Source organism: Pavona decussata, unplaced genomic scaffold (genome assembly GCF_977016875.1).
Source record: "Pavona decussata unplaced genomic scaffold, jaPavDecu1.1 SCAFFOLD_61, whole genome shotgun sequence".
NCBI lineage: Eukaryota > Metazoa > Cnidaria > Anthozoa > Scleractinia > Agariciidae > Pavona > Pavona decussata.
Window position 1 is genome coordinate 999,344 of NW_028145482.1, and position 21,415 is coordinate 1,020,758.

The 21,415-nt window shown below is 40.3% G+C and overlaps 1 protein-coding gene and 1 long non-coding RNA gene across 5 annotated transcripts in view; one reads left to right on the forward strand and one right to left on the reverse strand.

Annotated features, from left to right (window-relative positions):
• LOC146478974 (uncharacterized) overlaps positions 1-18,132 on the forward strand; it is a 32,358-nt gene extending 14,226 nt beyond the window's left edge. For 2 of the 4 annotated variants that reach the window (XM_085111252.1, XM_085111253.1), the window contains exons 7-14: positions 2,411-2,479; positions 2,975-3,026; positions 4,107-4,136; positions 5,155-5,178; positions 7,313-7,342; positions 15,554-15,589; positions 16,858-16,980; positions 17,101-18,132. In XM_085111252.1, the coding sequence (XP_084967378.1) occupies positions 2,411-2,479; positions 2,975-3,026; positions 4,107-4,136; positions 5,155-5,178; positions 7,313-7,342; positions 15,554-15,589; positions 16,858-16,980; positions 17,101-17,549 (813 nt within the window). In that variant the 3' untranslated portion in view covers positions 17,550-18,132. Of the gene's footprint in view, positions 1-2,410; positions 2,480-2,974; positions 3,027-4,106; positions 4,137-5,154; positions 5,179-7,312; positions 7,343-15,553; positions 15,594-16,857; positions 16,981-17,100 lie in introns of all 4 variants that reach the window. The other 2 variants (XM_085111254.1, XM_085111255.1) reach the window with 2 other exon arrangements.
• Positions 18,133-18,257: 125 nt separating this feature from the next.
• On the reverse strand, positions 18,258-21,032 carry LOC146478975 (uncharacterized). Its single transcript, XR_014865007.1, has 2 exons — positions 20,564-21,032; positions 18,258-20,165 (listed from the first exon to the last, which is right to left on the reverse strand). It is a non-coding gene; the product is annotated as an uncharacterized LOC146478975 (long non-coding RNA).
• Positions 21,033-21,415: the final 383 nt, after the last annotated feature.

Genomic DNA, 21,415 nt, shown 5'->3' on the forward strand with positions numbered 1-21,415 from the left:
AAATGTACCGTGCACTATCTTGCGCCTTCTTGTCCTTCAGTCTGTTTTTTGCCCAACATTTCTTTAAGAAGCCATTATGACAAATTTGTATACGTTTTCTCTAAGCTACTGCAGTGTGTGTTCTTCAATTCTTTCATCTTTTTTTCTTTCATCGTAAGCCAACACGACTTCCCGGTTTTCTTCTTAAGCCTTGTTAAAGTCTTACAATTATTGATCTTTGAGAATGCTGAGGCTTTCTTTCTGGCCGTGTGGTGGCTGAATTTAGGGATATTGAAGCGTTCCTTTCTCTTGTCTTTTACTTATTTCTTGCACGTCGAAGTTTAAGAAACATTTTCCCCACTTAAAAGGTGATGATCAGTTTCCAAGTCCTCTTAACATCATATCGGCACAACCCAGACGAATCGTCTCTGGATGCTGTTTATTAAGGAATTGAACAATATAGCTCTCTCATCCTACAGGTGACTTTCCTGTGATATTGTAGTTGTTTCCTTGTTCGGTTCTACTCAATGACTAATTTGTTCTCTTCACAAAATCATTAAATCTACATTGTTGCCAGTCCATGTTACCAAAGGTCTTTTATTTCGGTTTTTCCCTCATTGCTGTTGCTACAAATCCAACCAGGTCTCACGTCTCACCTGCCGTCATTGTTCTTCCTTCAGCACCCATCAATCTTGCTTCTGTTATTGCCAATGTTGAAGGCCCGCAGCAATACTAACATATCTCTTCAGTTTTCTTGCGACTTTGCGAGTTTTGTACAGGCTTTGCACGTTCGGGATTGTAGTCTTGATAGCGGGTTCGGAAGTCAAGAGATCCATTCTGGATTTCATCTTCCTTTTCCCTGTTGTATGCCGGGTCTGGTTCACTCGTTTTACTGATGTCAGTGACTTTCCCTGTTTCGGTTCAGTTGTGTTGTCCGGGCTTAGGACAGGTAAGATGTGGCCAGAGGTTACTCTTTCCTTTCTTCCCCTCCTCCCTTCCTCCTATGCTCCATCCATCCCTTCTTCGACCACCCATCCATGCATCATTAAAGAACATTAGAAAAGCTGCTGCTCTTATAAAATTGGCGCGAAAACAGGATGCGCTCTTTTAGTTAATTTATTACCCGCGTAAATCGTATTTCGCATAATTATGCCATTCTGCACGCCATTCCACATACCATTCCGCAACATCATTCCGCCTTTTGCCCTCACCGGAAATCCAGTCAGTGCGAAAATATGCCAAGGACGGTGATTGACTTCAGACTTCTTTTAACATTGACTTAAAAGTTTGCTTTCTGATTTGAAAACTTGCTCTTTTAGAGAGATGGTATTTTTAGCATGTTTTCCGTACGTATGAACATGTATGTCAATCAAGCTTGTCATTTTTGAAACCAATCAAATACATGTAGGCGGAGCATTAGCTGACAGACATAAAATAAACAAATTCAAGCTCGTTGGAAATTTTTGTACGCATATTATTAACAAGTAATCACATGATTTTTCTCATGCAACTTGGAATAAATAAGCACTTGTAAAATTTTAAAAGACCACAAATTGCACTCGCCCTGCGGGCTCGTGCAATTTTGTTAGCCTTTTAAAACTTTACTCGTGCTCATTTATTCCAAATTGCACTTGGGATCATGTGATTACCTATACAAATTGAATGGTTGAGGAATAGAATAGACGCTTGCTTGCTGAGTTTAGATAGTATTTAGAAGATTGACAACAAGTCCATTGCGTAAACGGAGTTACCTCATCAATGTCCGCTGTAACGTGTGGAAATCTTCAAGGCGCCATTTTGGGTCCGTTTCTTTTTCATGTATATGTTAATGACACAGCAAAGTTTGTTTATTATGCGTTGTTGATGACGTCGACCAAAAATAAGATAAAGAAAGTTTTCTGTGAAGGCAATGTGGATTGCCGAGGGCAAAGATTTGATCCCTCGGCGGGATTTGAACCCACGACCTCGCCAATTGAGCTACGAGGTCAGTTGGGAGCTGGTTGTGGGAATTAAGTTATTTAATTCGCGGCAATGGGTATATTCAAGTACTGGAAACTGGGTGAGCCGCGTAGCTCCCATGTAATTCGATAGAAATGGAATTAAATTATTATTACTCAATAAAAATAATTTCATTCCATTTCTATCGCATTACATGGGTGCCGCGCGGCTCACACAGTCAGTCAGCCAGCCAATCAGTCAGTCAGTCAGTCAGTCGGTCAGTCAGTCAGCTAGTCAGTCAGTCAGCTAGTCAATCAGTCAGTCAGTCAGTCAGTCAGTTAATCGATCCATTCATACATTCGATCAAGAAACCAACGAAGCAAGGTACAATCAGAATTAACCAACCTTCCTACTGAACACTGAAATGGCCCAGACTATCACTTATTGTAAGTAACGACCCAAATTATGAAATTGAAATTCGTTTCGTTTTCAGAACGTCACGTCCTCGATCCTCAATAATTCTTCAAAAGGCATTCTGGAAGGATTAACTGTTTATGTCATGGTAGGTATAATCATCACAGTGTCCGAATGATGCTGAACCGACTTCCTTCTTTAATCTAAACTGATGATTCTCCGTGTTTAAATAAAGTTTGCATCATTTACATCATTGCATTAAAGATAATGAGTCACAGTGTCAGTAATTGTTAAACCTGTGCGCATTAGAGCGTTTTTGATTTGACTGTCGTAAACCAAAACCAACGTAATTACTCTGGCCAGTCATAATAAAAGGAAACAGTGCAATGAACCAATCAGAATTCAAAGAGCAAGTACAAGAAACCCGCACCAAGCGCGGGAAAACGCGTGCGCGCAAGTCGCGATTGGTTTTGGTTTGGCTTCTCATTAGTTGAAAAAGTGGCGGGACTTTTCGCTAACCGATCACTGAGCAAAGTACAGAAATTACCAAATTACTTTCGACACTCAATTGAAGAGCGCTCTAATATGTGACAAGTTTTTTTCTTGACAGAACTAGAATTTCTATTTTGTCACCTCTCCGCAGATAACTTCGGTTCCATACCTAAGTGGGGATTCTGACGATTATAATTTTCAAAGTAAGTAGGAATACAATACAAAAAAATCACTTCAAACAAACCTAACTAGTCTTAGTTCCCCATGCACCATGCAGCATGAAACATAAACGTTTGCCAGCGATCACCACAGTGTTACTTAAGGCCCGTTTTAACGGTTTCAACATTTGATTCGCCAACAAAAGTTGAACGGACGGATGTTGGGCAAATGTTGGATGAACTCAGTGTTCAAACGGTTTCAACGCAATTCAACATTTTCAAGAACAAACAAAAATGTTGAATCGATGTTGAATGAAAGTTTAAACCAATTTAAATTTGATGCAATAGGCTTTCAACAAGCTTCCAACATTTTTTACGTTTTCAACTATGCTGAACGACCTATTCAAACACCCCCGACATTTGGTTCAACAAAGCGTTCAACGCATGTTGAAGCAAATATTGAAACCGTTTACTGTAAACGGACCTTTATTAGAGTACAAAGATGAGTCATGTTGCGTCCTAACGAAGCAAAGACTTGCTTTACCATCGATCGAAATGTGACAAAAGACAAACCATAACGCACTGGAAAACACACGACATTAAAAGAGTAAAAAGTGTTTAGTTGCTTCTACAACAGCTTACCAAGCCAAATTCTTACAAAAACGAATACGAGGGTAACCATTCATAAATGTTAAGTTTGGCTCAGTTAGGGTTTTAAGGGATGGATAAACATAGGCCGTTCTTTACGGTCATCAGCATTTAGTGCTTATTCAACACGGTGCCTCGTAAGAATGCATTTGATGATTGTAGCATTCCATGTAATTTGCATACGCTCGTTTCGAATTGCAAATTATGCAGAATGAGACAAAACTAAAAGAGACGAGGATCCTGCGTAAGAAAGTTTTTCTTTTGAAAAGGCAACGATGGTGAGACGCTGAAGGAGAGGGTTGACATGAACGAGAGCACCCCCATGACAATGAATACGAATGAAACGAGTATTAATTTAATCGCTTTAACTGCAAATGTCACCTTTAAATTCCTTAAAGGATCTTTAAACCCTTATACTTATACTTCTTGCAAGGTTGAGTTGCTGACTGAAATGTTACTTTCTTTTCTTTGCTGTAGTTAAACAAGTTCTCCGGAAAATTGAAACAAGTGGGTCCCAATAAATATGTGTAAAGAAATGATGCTTAAATTCCACACAGAACCTTTATACCAGTTTTTCCCCGTTAAAAGGTTGAGGTGCTAGCTAAAATGTAGAAGGCTTGTTACCCTGAAAATTGAGACTGGCTGACCACATTAAGTGACTCCTAGATAAGTTTATTAAAGCAAACAACCACCTTCATTCTGCAAAAAGGTTTACAAGCATGAGTCATGTTGCGTCCTAGCGAAGCAGACTTACTTTACCATCGAAATGTGACACAAGACAAACCATAACACACAAAATGGTCAGCACACGACATTAAAAGGGTTAAAAACATTCCTAAATGTTAGGTTAGGCTTAATAAGGGTTAAGAATATGTGAGAAATGGGCGGTTTTTTACGGTCATCAGCTGATAGTGCTTATTCAATAAGAACTTCACGGTGTCTCGTAAGAATTCATTCAATGATCGAAGCATTGGATGTAATTAGCATACGGTTAGAATAGACCATTTCCGAGTTGCTTTGAACCTCATTATGAAAGCGAAGGTAAGTGCAAAGTTTTTGTTATGAAAATTAGTTTTCATTCATATGCAAACAAAACTAATTTTCATATGAAAAATTTTGCACTTAGCCTCGCCTTCATAGTGAGGTTCACAACAACTCGGAAATGGTTTATTTGTAACACGTTCGTTGGGAATTGCAAATTTGATTATGTAGAATGAGACAAAACTAAAGAGATGAGAATCCTACGTAAGAAGGTTTTTCTTCTGTAAAAGGTAATGATGATGAGACGCTGAAGGAGAGGGTTTACAATGCCAGGCAATTAAGAAAGGCCGATTAAGATGGAAAGATGAACGCGAGCACCCTCATGACAATGAACACCAATGAAACGAGTCCCAATTTACTTTCGCTTTTACTGCACATGGCCTTTAAATTCCTCAAAGAAACTTAAACCCTTAAGTTTATACTTCCTTATAAGGTTAAGGTACTAGCTTAACTGTTTACAGTCTTTTCTTTGTTATACCAACAGAAGGTCCACGTAATACTGGAACAGGTGGGTCCTAATAAATATTAGTGAAAAATGATTCTTAAATTTCAAAAAAAAAAAAAACATTTAAACTACTTTTTACCCATTAGAAGCAAGGTTAGTTACCCTGAAAATTGGGACTGACTAACTACCGTATTTGAAATGATCCTTAGATATGAGGATATGAAAAAAGTCACGACGTTCGTTTTCTAAACTATGTGTCTCCAGAGACTCGTACAAGTAGAGCTTATTGGCGAATACATCCTTACCTGGTGGCGTCTTTCTCAACCTACGAATTTCTATGTTTGAGTTCCGCGGCTAAGTTACTAGTCTACACCTTCTAGTTTGCGGGCGACTGTTTTATTGTGGCTTCTAATTATTCCCTGCCGTTCACCATTTGTCTTGCATCCCACAATCTCCTGTCAGCATTGCTTTTTCTTCATCAAACGCCCTTTGACATTCTAGTGTCTTCTGGAATATCGGTGAGGTAATATACAAAAATCCGTCATGCCATAGATGACGCCATGGCCTTAGGTTCCAGCCGCAGACGCGATTTATCCAACTTTCGGCATACAAGAATCTGTTTTGGTCCAGAGGTTATGATTTCAAAATTTGTCAAAACAGCCTTTTCTCCTAAGTTTTCAAGACGAAAATTACAAAAATTCTGTAAACGGCGAAGACTTGAAGGTGTATTGTTAAAGTTAATTGTGCAGTTACTACTAACAGTATTGGCGTAGTTTCCTAAACTAAGCGGGTTTTGCTCGGCGAAGGAAAACTTGCATTCACTTTGCCGCTGGCCATGGAGATATTACAACCATTATTTCCACCATTGCTTCATTTGAATTAAACGGAGGATTGATGATGTCAGAACAATCAACAAGAACGTTTCTGGGAGCTAGAGCTATCCTTTATATAGTGCGTCAAGATTTGTTCATTTTTGTGCGTCGTGATGGCAGGAATTTGGTTGGCATGCACTCTAGCTTGATGTAGAATGGTTATTATAGAGGCTCATGAACAATTAGCGTTGTATATTTGGGAAAGGGCAACCATTTTCTATCTTTTGGGCGTCAGTTGGGTGATTGAATTCTTTCCTAAGAGTTCGTTCTTGTACCAACAGGTTCCCTATTACCTAAAATGGAATCTGAAAAAGCACCTCCCACTCTTGATGAAGTTGAGTCTGTGGGATTGGGTGGCCAGCCATGTATTCCGTACATTCTCACGTCAGAGAGTGTCTTCTCTTGAGTGTCATCTTGGTAGTTCTTAGACTGCTCTTTTCGCTTTGTGATGACATATTCTTGAGATCGTCTTGCTTCAATTCCTGTGAGTTCTTCGTGAATTTTTGCCAACCCTCCCTTTCTCTCTTGCTCAAATAATAGCACAGATTGAACCAAAGAAATTCTTGAAGCTTGTCGCGACAGTCAATCGAGAAGTGAGACTTAACTTTCTCTATATCTCCAGCTTCAATTGGACTTTTATACTTGCGCTTGGGATTTCTTCGTCTGTAGTACGATTTACGTCAAACAACAAACATTTTGTTTTACTTGCAAAAACTCACCATCATTCAGGATGTTGATAGGTCTTGAAACGGCAGGCTCTTAATTGTACGGTGTATTGCAGCTCTGATACTGGTCAAGGTACTTGGTGTGAGAAGCTTTTTTTTTGGTTTGTTTTAACCTCTGAATAAAATCTCCAAAGAATGCCGCTCGATTCTGTAGAGCTAACAGAATACAGGTCTGAATGGATTCTTCTCTTATCGCACCAGTCACTGAACTTTTCCATGCTCCACGAAGTTCGTTTTCTTGTTTTTGCGGGCGTGGATTTTTCTTCGAGTTTCTGTACGTTCTCTTCATCTAGCTGAGAAGACCGTGAATTTGCTTCTTCGTTAGGTTTTTCAGTCATTTTGTAGCTTAAAACAATAGCTAAGCAGATGGCAGTGCTCCTGTCAAACAAGCAAGAAAACGACGCGAACAGCTGAATGGCTTCTAGTTCTGATTGGCTTGATAAGCTATTCTCCGTTGTAGCTCGCAAAATACGCCGCAATGCTCGATGAAATTGTTATAATAGTAAACAATGGTATAAGGCTGCTCGTGACTTGTTTTCTCCCAAAATCTTTTTAAAACGTAAAATAAAATTAATACATATGTATATTTTCTTTCCTTAGTTACACCAGATACACCGTTTCCGACTACAGGTGAGTATTCAATATGTCTGACATATACAGACATTATTTTTTGTTAAATGAAAGAATCAACTTTGACTAACTGGTCATGCATGACCAGATAATAGAACAGGAAATTCATTGCAGATAAGGATCATTTACAGAAGCGGTTTTGGCTACAATTTTTCCGGTGAATCAGACGTTTTACGGCTTTTTGAATTGATCAAAAGTAGAAATGCTTGATCAGAAATCAGACGTTAAGTGTCAATCCATGTATAAAGAGCTAGAATTTCACTACAAGTCGAGGAGGATAGAATGTCTGATCAACTGGTTTCCCCAGGAAATAATTCAGTAGTTGAGGTGATCGATCACAATTCACTGCTAAACAACTTCATTCGAGTATATTTACACGGAATGCCCGCAGGGCATGACGTGTCTAGGTTTCGGTCGGGTATCTTTTTTTTTCTTCGTCGTAGTCACAAATCGACAAGTTAATTTATGCATTAAAATATCTCCTTCCCTAGTAGGGATGTATTGTTCTGATTGTCTTCAACAAAAGCAGGCCAATCAAAATCTGTTATTCGGGCACATATCACGAGAGAGGGGAGCCACTCATCCCTTCCTGTGTGACATTAAATCATTATTTGATTTATTCATTAAACCTTGATTAAATTCTACCCTCTCCCAGAAGGGATTTGTTGTTCTGATTGTCTTGAACAAAAACAACCCAATCGAAATCTATTATCAGTGCGTATATCACGAGGGAGGAGACCCACTTATCTCTACCTGTGTGACGTCAAAGCAAGTCATCATTTCGAAAAGTTGTTTTTGTTCAATGGCGGCCACATGTATAAATTTAAGACTCTGATCTGCCGTTTTCAGAGAGAAAACAAACCTTTTTCAAGCGGTAAATCGAAATAATAACTTCTAGGTAGTACTCGACAGTTGAAACGGTGGAAATAGGGAGAGTTCACAGCGAAGAAACTCCGCTTTCAAAAACAGATGGAATAATCAACGCGAAGGATTAGAGCTAGAGGTGGCTAGACCAGTTCAGCGGGGTCATGACGTTATTGCAGAGTTATTTCTGTTATGATTCCTAGGAACACAACGATAAGTATCACGCAATACATCTAAAAAAAACCATTTAGACAATTATTTCAATTGCCAAGGGAGGATAGTTTTGAAATATCTGCGAAACATACCATGGGGAATAATCGGGGCTACATTAAGCATTCCGTGTTAATGCCATTAGCCGGGCATCTTGTTTCGATCAGACAATTCCCACGGGAATAAAGGTTAGTTTTAACAGAATCGTTTCTAGGCCTTTTCGAATTATACTGCAATTTTGAATTTTATGATTTTATGCAACAATCTTTAAATAAACATGATCACTACTGTTCTTCCGAACGGGTTCGCGTAGGTCAATAAAAATAAATATTAAACATGAACTTGGTTTAATCTGTCATCTCTTTCGACTGCGTTCATGACAAAAATACAAGATGGAGGTCTCTCAAAACATGTGCTTAATCGTGACGTCATGTGACGTAAATTAGGACTTAATCCTCCTGAACATACTCCCCTTCTTGATATAACAATATCAACAAAAATTACCGTCTCACCAAATAAGAGCTTATAATAAAAACAAAAAAAGTTCCTTGCTAACATTTACACACACTTTCACTGAAAACTAGTTTCAAGTTCAGTTCCTATCTTATGAGTCTTATGAGTCACAATGTTCTAGTGGACAAACTTTGACCATTGATCTTCTCATCACACTCTTCTTGACTTGCACATCTACCACTCGAACCCTTCCGTCTTGTCCAGGATGAGCTTTTGTGATGCGCCCCAATGGCCAACGTCCCCTAGGGGTGTCCGGTGACATCACTATAACAACGTCTTCTTCCTGGAAGTTCTTCTGATCACGAAACCACTTCTTCTTTGGGTTCAAGCCAGGCAACCACTCTCTCAACCACCGATGCCAGAAGTGACGGACGAGTTCTTGGACCCTCCTCCAACGTCGACGAGGGTTAAAAGCTGTACTGTTCACAGCATCTGGCGCGAACCGACCCCCTAACTGCCCGTGAAGAAAGTGGTTCGGGGTGAGAGGTACTGGATCGTGCGGATTTGCTGATTGGTAGGTCAATGGGCGTGAGTTTATCAATCCTTCTGCTCCAACAACAGCACTAAGAAACTCTTCATCTGTAATATCAGCACTACCAAGGATTGCATAAATGGCTCTCTTTGCGGCCTTTACCATCACCTCATGAACGCCACTGAAGTGAGAAGCATAGGGTGGATTAAAGTGCCATGTAACACCATAGTTTGCTGTGTTCTCTTGAATCTTTTCTCCGTCTAAGGCTGCTAGTTCTTCTAGTTCATTATTCGCTCCAACGAAGTTTGTGCCATTATCTGAAAGAACATCTCTTGGAAGGCCACGTCGTGAAGCCATTCTGAAGAAGGCATTCAAAAAGGAATCAGTGTCAAGTCCATATGCTACCTCTAAGTGCACTGCTCTTGTCGCTAGACAGGTAAACAAGCACAAATATCTCTTGTGACGGGTCTTGCCTCTACCTTGCTTAGTGTAGAACGGTCCATCGAAATCAACAGATGTCTGGCTGAAAGCACGCAAGAACTTCTGAGTTCGAAGACCTGGTAAGGGGGCCATAACTTGTTTGGCAGGGGTGACTTCTCTCCGTCTGCAAACCATACACTCCTTTTCCCACTCTCTAATAGCTTCTCTAGCTGAGACTATCCAATATCTACTTGAAAGCTGGGCAAGTACTTGGTTAGTTCCACCATGCTGGCTCTTTTCATGACTGTCTTTAATGATCAACTTGGTCGTCTGGTGATTTCTGGAGAGAATTATGGGATGGCGAGTATCCCATGGTAAACAATCTGCATTTGTAAGCCTCCCATCACACCTAAGCATTCCTTCTTCGTCCAACATTGGTTTCAATGGCAACAACTTTGACTTTCCAGGTAACTCCCTTCCTGACTTCAGCGCATGGATTTCTTCCTGAAATTCTTCTTGTTGAGCAAGTCTAATAAGCTGCATTTCTGAAGTGGCAATTTCTTCTGGTCTTAGAGTTCCTTTCTTGCGTAAAGTCAATGGTGAACGGCAGTTTTCTATGAAACGGTACACTGTTGCAGTTAGCCTTGTGAGCCTAGTCCAGCTGGAATATCTGGTTGGATCCAGGCGATCTTCTTTCGTTGTGGAGAGGAAGGTGGACACCTGCTCACTTTCTCCTCTGTACTGCTTTCGAACTTCAATGTCGGGTTCCACTCTGAACTTCATCTTCTTTTCTGATCATTCTGTTTCTTCTTGAACTAAGAACAATGGACCATTCCACCACGTTTCCGCTTCTGTAAGAGCTGAGACACTTAATCCTCGTGTTAACACGTCAGCTGGGTTCTGCTTGGTTGGCACATGTCTCCTCTGTTCTGGGTCAGTCAATGATTGGATTTCGCCTACACGATTTGCCACAAAGGGCTTGAACTTCCGACTCCGACCACGAATCCAGTAGAGTACGTCTTCACTATCTGACCGAAACAACTGATCATGCTTGGGGATGTTCAGAACGCTCCCGATGGTCTCAGCAAGGCGGAGTCCAACCACCGCAGCCATCAGTTCAAGACGAGGGATGCTGACAGCTTGAAGGGGTGCAACCCTTGACTTTGAAGCCACTAAACGACAGGTGACAGTTCCGTCTTCATACAGATGTCTTGAATAAGTGACGGCTCCATACGCTTCCTGAGATGCATCAACGAAGGTGTGTAGGGTGATACTTCTGACTTCAGTTTCGGTTCGCACACATCTAGGGATACAAAGGCGGGGTAGTTCTGAAAGTTCTTCAAACCACTGCTGGGCTTTCCTTGACAAGGTTTCTGGTACTAGGTCATCCCAGTCAACTCCACTCTCCCACATCTCTTGAAGAATTATCTTGGCCCGAATGACGTACGGTGCCAGGAAACCAAGGGGATCAAACAAGGTAGCTATCCCTTTTAAGAACGCACGTTTGGTACTGGTGTGATCACCATTGGGCTGATGCACTTGGTACTTGAATTCATCTTCACTGGGAGACCACAACACTCCCAGAATCTTAACAACAGGCAGTTCACCCCTATCAAGATCTACCTCCGTAACACAATCAGCATGAGGGATACATTCCAACAACTCAGGAACATTGGACAGCCACTTTCGCGCATGCATTCCAGCTCGAGCCCACAACTGTGACAGCTCTCTGTACAGTTTAATTCCAGTCCCCTTATCTGGGACTGGGTCCATACTATCATACATGTAAGTGCTCTTCAAGACTGTTTCAGCTCCAAGATGAAATTCTGACTGGTGCTTTCGAGCATGTTCCTGAATAACAAACTGTGCAAGAAATGGCGACGAATTTACTCCGAACACGACACGCTCAAACTCAAACACATCAGGGTCCTGTTCATTGTTCAAGTCGCGCCAAACAAAACGATGATAAGGTCGGTCACTTGGTTCCAACTTGATTTGCGGGTACATTTCTCGAATGTCGCACATAAAGGCCACAAAATCACGCCGAAATCGAAGCAGCACATCAAACAGGTCATTTTGCAACTTGGGCCCTTGCAGCAGGACATCATTGAGAGAGACTTCCTCATATTTTGCTGAAGCGTCAAATACAACTCGGGTCTTTGTCGTCGACTTGTCTGGCCTCAGAACTGGAAAATGGGGGAGGTACCAGACTTGATCAGGTCTCTTCTCTTCTGGTGACACCTTACGAATGTACCCTTTGTCTTGATATGTCTGAAGCACATCACTGTAAGCTTTGGCTAGTTCTGGGGACTTCTGAAGACATTTCTCCGTGTTCTGTAAGCGACGCAAGGCCATTTGAAAGTTGTCAGGTAACTCGGGATCTTTGGTTTTCCAGGGCAAACCAACACTGTAATGGCAATTCTCCAACCTCAAAGTCTCAGTAACCGCATCCCTGGCCCGTTTCTCCTCTGGTCTAACAATCTGGGTCTCCTTGCCCGGCTCTTCGATTTCCCAAAATCGACGCACAAGAGTGTTCAATTCGTGCGAGTCTTTCACAAAGAATACGAAATTGGTTTGGGCTCTGCCTGTATTCAATTTCGGGTTTCCAATGCAAATCTAACCAAGTGGTGTCAGTCTCTCGATAGGCTCGCCCGGCTCTCCTCTTACATCCTCTATCGAGTACAGCAAATCAGACAGGTCCACCCCAATGAGCAGGTCCACGATGGGCCTAGGCCCTACTTGTGGGAACCTAAGCGCTTTCAAGTGCTTCTACTTGGATTTGTGTTCCAATCGACAACATGCATACTTCCAGTGACTCGTTTGGTCTTGTAAGCAGAAGCTGATTTGTGAACTGTCCCGTCCAAACTGCTGATTGTAAACTCTACCACTGAGGAGTTCAGCTTCTCTTGGTTATCATTAAGAACAGTCAAAGTTAATTCTTGTGGTCTTCCTTCAAGACCAAGTTCTGCGGCAACATCGCTGTTCAAATAGGACCTACTGCTACCTTCGTCCAAGAGGGCATTCTTTTTGACTTGTTTACTACCATTTGTCAGGTACACAGGAACAGTTCGCAGGGCCATGAACTCAGAAGGAGCAGTGAGTTTCATTCTAGTGGTTGTCACATGAGTCCTTTCCCCAGTCTCCCCTTCATCAGCAGCTCTACCCACAGACTTGCTGGACAGGTCTGATCCAACAGCTGACTCATTGCGAGAAGCTTTGTCATCAGCTTTATCCTCATGAAGCATTCGATGATGGGCTGATGTGCATCCGTTTAGTCCACACACTCTACTCCTGAGACACGCTTCACCTCTATGGCCATCAGCTAGACAACGGAAACACAACTTCTGTTGGGTGGCTACTTCCCAGCGCTTTGCCACTGTCATTTTCTGAAAGCTCTCACAGGCCCAAACTCCATGTTGCCCTTTGCACGCCTTGCATTTACGACTCAACTTCTTCTTGTGGTCTAAGGGATCCTGAGTTACAAAGGTCTGTTTCACAGGAGGGATCTTCTTGTCCTTCTTGAAGGTTTCTTTGAGAACGCCGCTTATTGTCTCCGAAGCCGTCGTCAGAAACTCAGACTCTCTGTCAACAAACTCCCTTAGTGTCTCGACATTCTCAGTCCGATTGTTGTCGCTGACCCATTGCTTGTACTTTGACGAAAGGCTTTTGTTAAACTTCCGCTGCAGGTTGATGTACAACGATCCATTTCCAAGCTCTGCTTCCTGTTTAGCATCCTTTAAGTTCACAACAATTCCATCAAGTAGTGCAGAAAATCTCTCCAGGTCTTTCTCATCGTCCTCCCTAACAGGTCTGAACAAACTTAGTTCCTCAAGCCTGAGTGTTAGGGCCCTTCGTTGTCCCCCATACTTTCGCTCCAATCGGGCCTTTGCTGCTTCATATGCTGCTGCTGAGTGACCCAGGTTCTCAATAACTTTAAGGGGCTCACCCTGAAGACATTCTCTTAATCGTAAAAGCTTGTACTCCGGCGTAGCTTTAGTACGATCCACACAAGAATAAAAGGCTGCTTTCCAAGCTTCGTAATTCTTCTTTTGGCCAAAGAATTTTGGTGCGCTTACTTTTTTATATAGGGCAGACGAGTCGGCACTAATCTGGTCTGAAGTGGACGTTGAAAACGTCTGATTGTTTCCAAAGTTCATAGAGTAAGCTTGGCCTCCTCGCGACGATGGCGGTAAGTAAACACTGTACGAGGGCGTTGAACTCAACGGCAAATATGACTGATTTACTGAACTTACAACTGGAATGATAGGTGGCACTGAACTTGACTGCTGAAAATGAACCTGCTGTTCCACTGCTGAAGGTACAGGCGTCGCTGGAATCGGCGAATAAAACGGAGCATACGGAGTGGACGAAAAAACAACTCCAGTGAACGAAGGTGGAGTCAGCTCGATTGTGCTTTTGGCAGCGGCCGAGGCGCTAGGAGTATCAGAAGGCAAAGATACAACAGGCTGCTTTTGGACGTTAGAATTGTGTTCTGTCGCCGGATCTGTAGACTTCGGTGTCTCCTGTACTTCTTTCGACTTCCTTTTCATTTCTTATTCTTGGTCGCGTACTGCACGAGGCGGTGTTTTTCTTTCCTCTGGGTCTGGCTTTGCTGGGGGTTTCTCGCTGCGAGGGCTTTCGGCAAGTTGTCTTTAGCAGTCTGCGTACGCTTCCTCAATATCCTGTTCGATCTGGCTCAGGTCTTCTTCTCGTTTAGATACTTCTTCTCTAAGTCGTTTCGTTTTGGCTTGGTCTGTGACTGACGTTTCCGTTTGATCTCTGACAGATGATGATCTGCTTGCACCGCTCAAATATCCTTTCACAATTCCTTCGACTTCGTTAAAATCCTCCTCGCTTGCTTCCATTTCGTTCGAAAGAGTTTTAAGGTTTCCCAAATCTTTCACAGTCTCGTAGTACGTGCCTAACTCTTCATACGCTCGAAGCACACCGTCATAAGCATCCGTAAAATCGTTTAACATCTCCATAACATGCATTCTTGACGACAAACCTCCCTCCATCGCCATCATGAGCTTGTTTCGGTTCCTCGTGTACGCACACTTCGATTTCATTTTCTCTTTCTTCAGGCGTTCCATGGTCGTAATTCTTTTTGAGAACCTCGCTCTGCTACCAGATGTTCTTCCGAACGGGTTTGCATAGGTCAATAAGAACAAATATTAAACATGAACTTGGTTTAATCTGTCATCTCTTTCGACTGCGTTCATGACAAAAATACAAGATGGAGGTCTCTCAAAACATGTGCTTAATCGTGACGTCCTGTGACGTAAATTAGGACTTAGTCCTCCTGAACAACAACATAAAACAGTTAAAAAAAAATCTTAATACATATATATCCTTTCTTTCTCTAGTTACACCAGGTACGCCGTTTCCGGCCACAGGCGAGTGTTAAATAAGTCTGACTTATACATACTTTTTTTTTATCATTAAATGAAAGGTAAATCTTTGACTGACTGGTTGGGATGACAAGATAATAGAGCAGGAAATCGAATAGACTGTAAATTATATAGAAGGGCCATTTCCAGAAGCGGTTTTAACTGCGATTTTTCCAGTGAATCAGTCAGGGCGATTTCAAATCACAAGTGTGAAAACTTCCCGCAAAACTAACAGAAAATACCAATAACTATAAAGCTGTAGTGCTCGCGACCTTTTTTGCCCTAAAGCTTTAAAAAAATAACATACAATCTTTATTACATATGTCTATTTCCTTTTGCTAGATGAGGCAGTGCAAGGTACACCGTTTTCGACCACAGGCGAGTATACAGTTTGTTTGTTTGTTTGTCTTTTCATTGAAATGAATTGTTCAACTTTGGCTTACTGTTTGCGAATGACTGGATAATAGGACAGAAAATCCAATAGACTTTTCAGGTGAATCATTCAGGGCGATTTCAAATCACCAGTGCGCAAACTTCAAAGGCTTCCCGTAATTTTTGTTGTTGTCCTTCGAAAACAAAAAAGTCATTACTCTGTAAATATTCCTCGTACAGAAATCTCCATAGTTTAAATATTTGAGCGTTTACAATTTTTGTACGTGTTTACAAATATGCGCTGCGAATGAATTGCACAAGTACAACACAAAATGTTTAAAACAATTCATAACTCTGTCAATATTCCTCTTACAGAAATAATTCTAGTCTGTAAGTAAACGTTAAAAAAGGAAAATACAGGCAAAATAATGTTACACAATAATTACACAAGTCCAACACAAATGTTCATATTGAAAACAATTCATAACTCTATGAATATTCTTACGCTGTGAATGTTCAAAAATTAGTGTAATTTAACCACGAATATCTTGACTATTTGTCGTATGGCAACAGTTTAAATATTGGTGTATAATTTGAAATACGTTAAATATGTTGTGTTTTAGTTTTTCTTTTTTGGTTGGTTTTGTTTTTTTTCTTCTTCTTTTTGTTTTGCGCGTATTTGCACATACGTACTTTTTATAATTACTTCTTAAGTACCTTTTGTAATTAATGTATACTTTACTTACAATGATAAGTTATTTATGTATATACTGTAATCGCGCATTTGATTATATCTGTATAGATTCCTGCGCTTTATAAAGTTTTAAATTATATCATATTACAATTAGCCTTATGGCCATAACTAGTCATTCGTTTCGTCAAACGCATTTATAGAATCTGTAATTGCTTCTAATTGAATATATTTATCTCTACCATATACTTATCAATCAGAGGGTTAATTGACTATTTTCTTTCTGCCATATACTTATCAATACTCTTTGCGTACCAAGTGACGTATTTAGTGACGTCACAATTTGACATATGCTATAATTCCTTGTTATATCAAAGTACATGTTATGCTCTATCTTCTATCGTAAGGAATTAGCACAGCAAGCATCTTTGTACACATGTTCATGTATGAAATAAATACCACCCCCCCCCCACCCTCCCTCCAGGTCCCCACAACCCTGAAAGACCGGCGAACCACATCCAACATGCTCACTGTGTAAGCATTACTAACTTTGTTCATAAAATTTGTTGTTTTTTTTTTTCAGCAGACAGCAGGAAATATTATATAGAGGTTGCTGTACCTGTTGTTTCGGTGGTGACGGTATTAATTGGCGTGGCAGTTTTCATATACGTCCGCCGAGCAAGCAAATTTCCAACCCCTGATCCAGGTTAGTGTCACAGGATCTTACACAGGTAGACTTCGAGAGGTCCTCCTAGGCCTATTTCACTGTCTCTTTCAGACAAAAAGTTACATTCTCTCCCTCATGTCGTATTGCAATACCTTTCAGAATTCCGGCCTGAATTTGATGCATTCATCATATACAGTTCAGAGGATAAGACATTTGTTACCAAAACTCTGCTGCCCACCCTTGAGAAGAAGCATGGCTTCAAGTGTTGTATTCATTACAGAGACTTTACTATTGGGGCGCCTTTCAGAGACAACATGGTAGAAAGCGTTTACAAGAGCAGGAAAACAGTTGCTGTCGTCTCGCGTAACTTTTTCAACAGCAGACATTGCGGCAATGAACTGAGCATTGCTCTGCATCGGCTTTTACAAAGAGGAGACGACAGTGTCATTGTCTTTAAGCTCGATGACGTCAAGGGAAGCAAACTTCCTAGTGCACTCAAAAAGAGAAGCTATATTGACTATCACTCTACACACAGGCAAACATGGGAGACAAGACTTGTAAAATGTTTAACAGCTCCGAACCGTGCATTCCATCCAACTGCTGTATAATACACCTTTATCACACGACGGGCTGCGGCACGGGAAATGTAAAGCAAACGATTTTCTAGTTTGCAAATAGCGCCATTTGATCGCTTCAGAGCAACTCAGTAGATTCCCGCTTATAGCTGCAACCTTACTCTGGCCAAAGCAAAATCCTGTTGGCAGATTTAATACCACCACCTCATATTTCAGTGGTCCGTTGGTGGTCGGGTTAACAAGGTTCTACTGTTATTTGTTCGGCGTTCACTTCCTTTCAGAGTTCTTCCGTGATTAAATCGTAAAGCATCGACCACTCTTGTTTATAAGCTCTTTGTTCATTTTTTTCTTTTGATATTTCATGACCAATCATTCGAAAAATTGTGTTTTGTAAAACAATCCTTGTTTGGTTAAGGTTAATGTATTGAAACTTGCTGTTAGTTTACACTCTTTTTTATATAAGAATGTTGTATTTCCGGCCCAGGCTGAATATTCTTATTTTTCTGAAGATTTTAGGCTGAAAATATTCTTGTATTATTCTTAAGTTATAGCTAAGGACATTTACGTTTTAGAATGTATTGGGGTATCAATATCAAAGAAAGAATTTATTATGATACTTTTTGCAGTTTAGTTCGTGTCTTTTGTGCTGTATACTGTACATATGTATTACATGTACCGTTCATCGATCTGTCATTAGCATTGAACATTTGGCTATAGCTAGCGCAGGTTTTTTTCGTCCTGTTGGCTAGTTTGCCGTTTAGAGAAAGGAAACATTTTATACGGTTAAGTTAAAAACATAATTGTATCGTATTTACAAATTTTCAACATACAAATATATCCTTTTCAAAATCTCAGCCTCGAATTTATTCTTAAAATATTCCAAACATTTCGCAAATTTCAGCCTCAATATTCTTATAAAATATATTCATATATATAAAAAAGGAGTGTATCCCAATGCTACGTAAGTTGCTGACGATTTAAATATATCTTATATTTTACTAAATTACCTGATTCAGGAAAAGCGTAGACATAATTTTTGTTAGTAATTTCTCTTATCTCATAGCTATAGATTTACTGCTAGAAAATGCGCCGAGGAAATATTCTTAAAGGTAGGTGCTAGTTTTCGTCATCGCCCTATGTGCATAAACACGAATTCTGTGTTACTAGACGCGACAACAGTAGCTTAGAAGTTCTTTCGCTACGGTGCTACGATTATAGGATTCACAACCGCTATCAGTGCTATCTTCTACTACCTTTTCAGCAAGTTAGTCTTTTATATTTTATCGTTATAAGTTAAGTTACGGAATTACTTGAAATACGTGACTCGCAAAACCTCGCGAAGCTGGGGAGATAGCTCTGTATTGGAGTGAATATTGATGAACATTGCAGTTGAGATTTGATCCGGCACGCAAACTTTCCCGATGTATGCAAATTTTGCTCCAGCAAACTGCTGACGCCAGTGTAGCTCCCAACCTGTTGCCGCCTAGCAAAACTCCCTTTGTCTGACGTCATTCATTTTTCACTGTTGCTAGGCAACATTGCGGACATCCCATAACAGCCCATTGCGACATCAAACATAGGGGAATCCCCTTTCTTGACCCAGGGTTTGTTGTCGTTGAACAGCAGGGTTTTCTTGAATGCATGATAATTTCGACATCCTCGTCCGAAATGGTGGTGTGTTGCTTCGCATACTCTAGCGACGACTTCAGGAGAGCTTCAGATATGGAGGGGTAGAAATCAACTATATCGAAAACCAAGAAAGAGTGTTTGTCTTTGTCTTTTATGTTCGAGAACCCATCAATCACTGACTGCGTATTTCTCCACTGGTTGCGTTAGTTTTGGATCTGATACTGTTGTTAATCCTGTCCAGTATTTGTTTGCTGATGTCCAGTATTTGTTTGCTGATCAGCCCGAGGTTGTTTTTTGGCTGGGTTAATCAGTCTGCATTTTGGGTTGCATGATGGCGCAGAGGTCTGTGAGCTGGTGGGTCTATACATACTGCACAAGCTAACATCCACCTACACTAACGGAAGCATTGGCCTATACAGAGATGACGGTCTGGCAGTATTCACGAATATGAGCGCCAGATCTCTTGACAAGGCGAGGAAAGATTTCTCTAAGATCATCTTTTTGTTTTCATGCTTTCATGGTGTATTCATAATTTCTAGTTATTCTAAGTTAGAACGTTTTTTTTAATTATCGTACTTCAGTTCGAACCCACATCTACAACCACATTTCACAACCACAATTGCTAATGTTGCAACCATCGCTATTAAAGATAAATCACTACATGATATCAATGCTTCAACAACATCTTAACCAACCCTTCAGACAGTTTTTACCACCTCTTAGTATTTAATGACTGCCAAAATCATGTCAACTTAAGAAACATCAGTAAGGCCTTTACAGTAGCATCAGGTAAAACCAACAGGTTCAGAGATACGTTTATCGATAAACTGTGCAAGCACCTTTAATAAGTCTTGATAGGTTTTTAATCATATCAATGTCATACTGGAACAAGTGTTATCGTTTGTAAATGATAAGATTGTAGATTATTATTTTATTAGCAATATTTGTAAGCCCTTAGCAATTCAGTTTTATAATGTTATTGAGGTATTAATGGTATTAATAAATTATTTATCTTATTTTCTGAACTTTAAAGGGACAGTATCACGCTATTTTTAGTAACACATAGAAAATCGGAAAGACGCTATTCGGTTGATAGCAGCCAAGATATAATGACAAAATTCCAGTAAAAGGCTATCAGAATGCAAAGAAACTATCCACGGATATTTTCGCCGACAGATGACCAAGATAGAGAGGGGTTCAAATTTGAAAACGTCTGGCAGACGTTTTCAAATTTCGCTATTGTAACGGACTAAAAATCCCCGATTGTACTATATTTTGGTTTAACCTTTCGTCTTAGAATCACTATTAATGTTTCTTTAAATTAGCGATTGAGAAATTAAGTAACACAGTGTTCAAAGTTTAAAGTTAGTAAATTTTGGCCAAAAATCATGATATCTCCCATCGATTTCCCATGATACTGCCCCTTTAAGGGACTGTCATTAAATCATCTTTGAATCTCTGTTTCTCAAACTCATCAATAATTCATCAAGAGAAAAAAAAGAAAATCACTACCGTGACCGTGGTTTGGATATGTGATCCTAATTACCATAAAATTTTGCCAACTTTACCCTTGAATCTCTCCAAGAATTATTAATCATTTGAGAAGCCATATCAAACACTCGAAAGTGTGTTTCATCAGATATCCAAACACTTCGAAGTCGTTTAACAAAACTCGGCTGCGCCTCGTTTTTTCAACCTACTTCTCAGTGTTTGGATATCTGATGAAACACACCTTCTCGTGTTTGATATATTACTTGTCAAACTCATGAATAATTCATCAAGAGAAAACAAAGAAAATCACTACCGTGACCGTGGTTTGGATATGTGATCCTAATTACTATAAAATTTTGCCAACTTTAGCCTTGAATTACTCCAAGAATTATTGATCATTTGTTCTCAAACTCATTAATAATTCATCAAGAGAAAACAAAGAACATCACTACCGCGATCGTGGTTTGGATATGTGATCCTAATTGCTATAAAATTTTGCCAACTTTAGCCTTGAATTTCTCCAAGAATTATTGATCATTTGAGAAGCCATATCGAACACTCGAAAGTGTGTTTCATCAGATATCCAAACACCTTGAAGTCGTTTAAAAAAACTCAGCTGCGCCTCGTTTTTTCAACCTACTTCTCAGTGTTTGGATATCTGATGAAACACTCTTCCTCGTGTTTGATATATTACAGAAGCCATATCAAACACTCGAAAGTGTGTTTCATCAGACATCCAAACACCTCGAAGTCGTTTAAAAAAACTCGGCTGCGCCTCG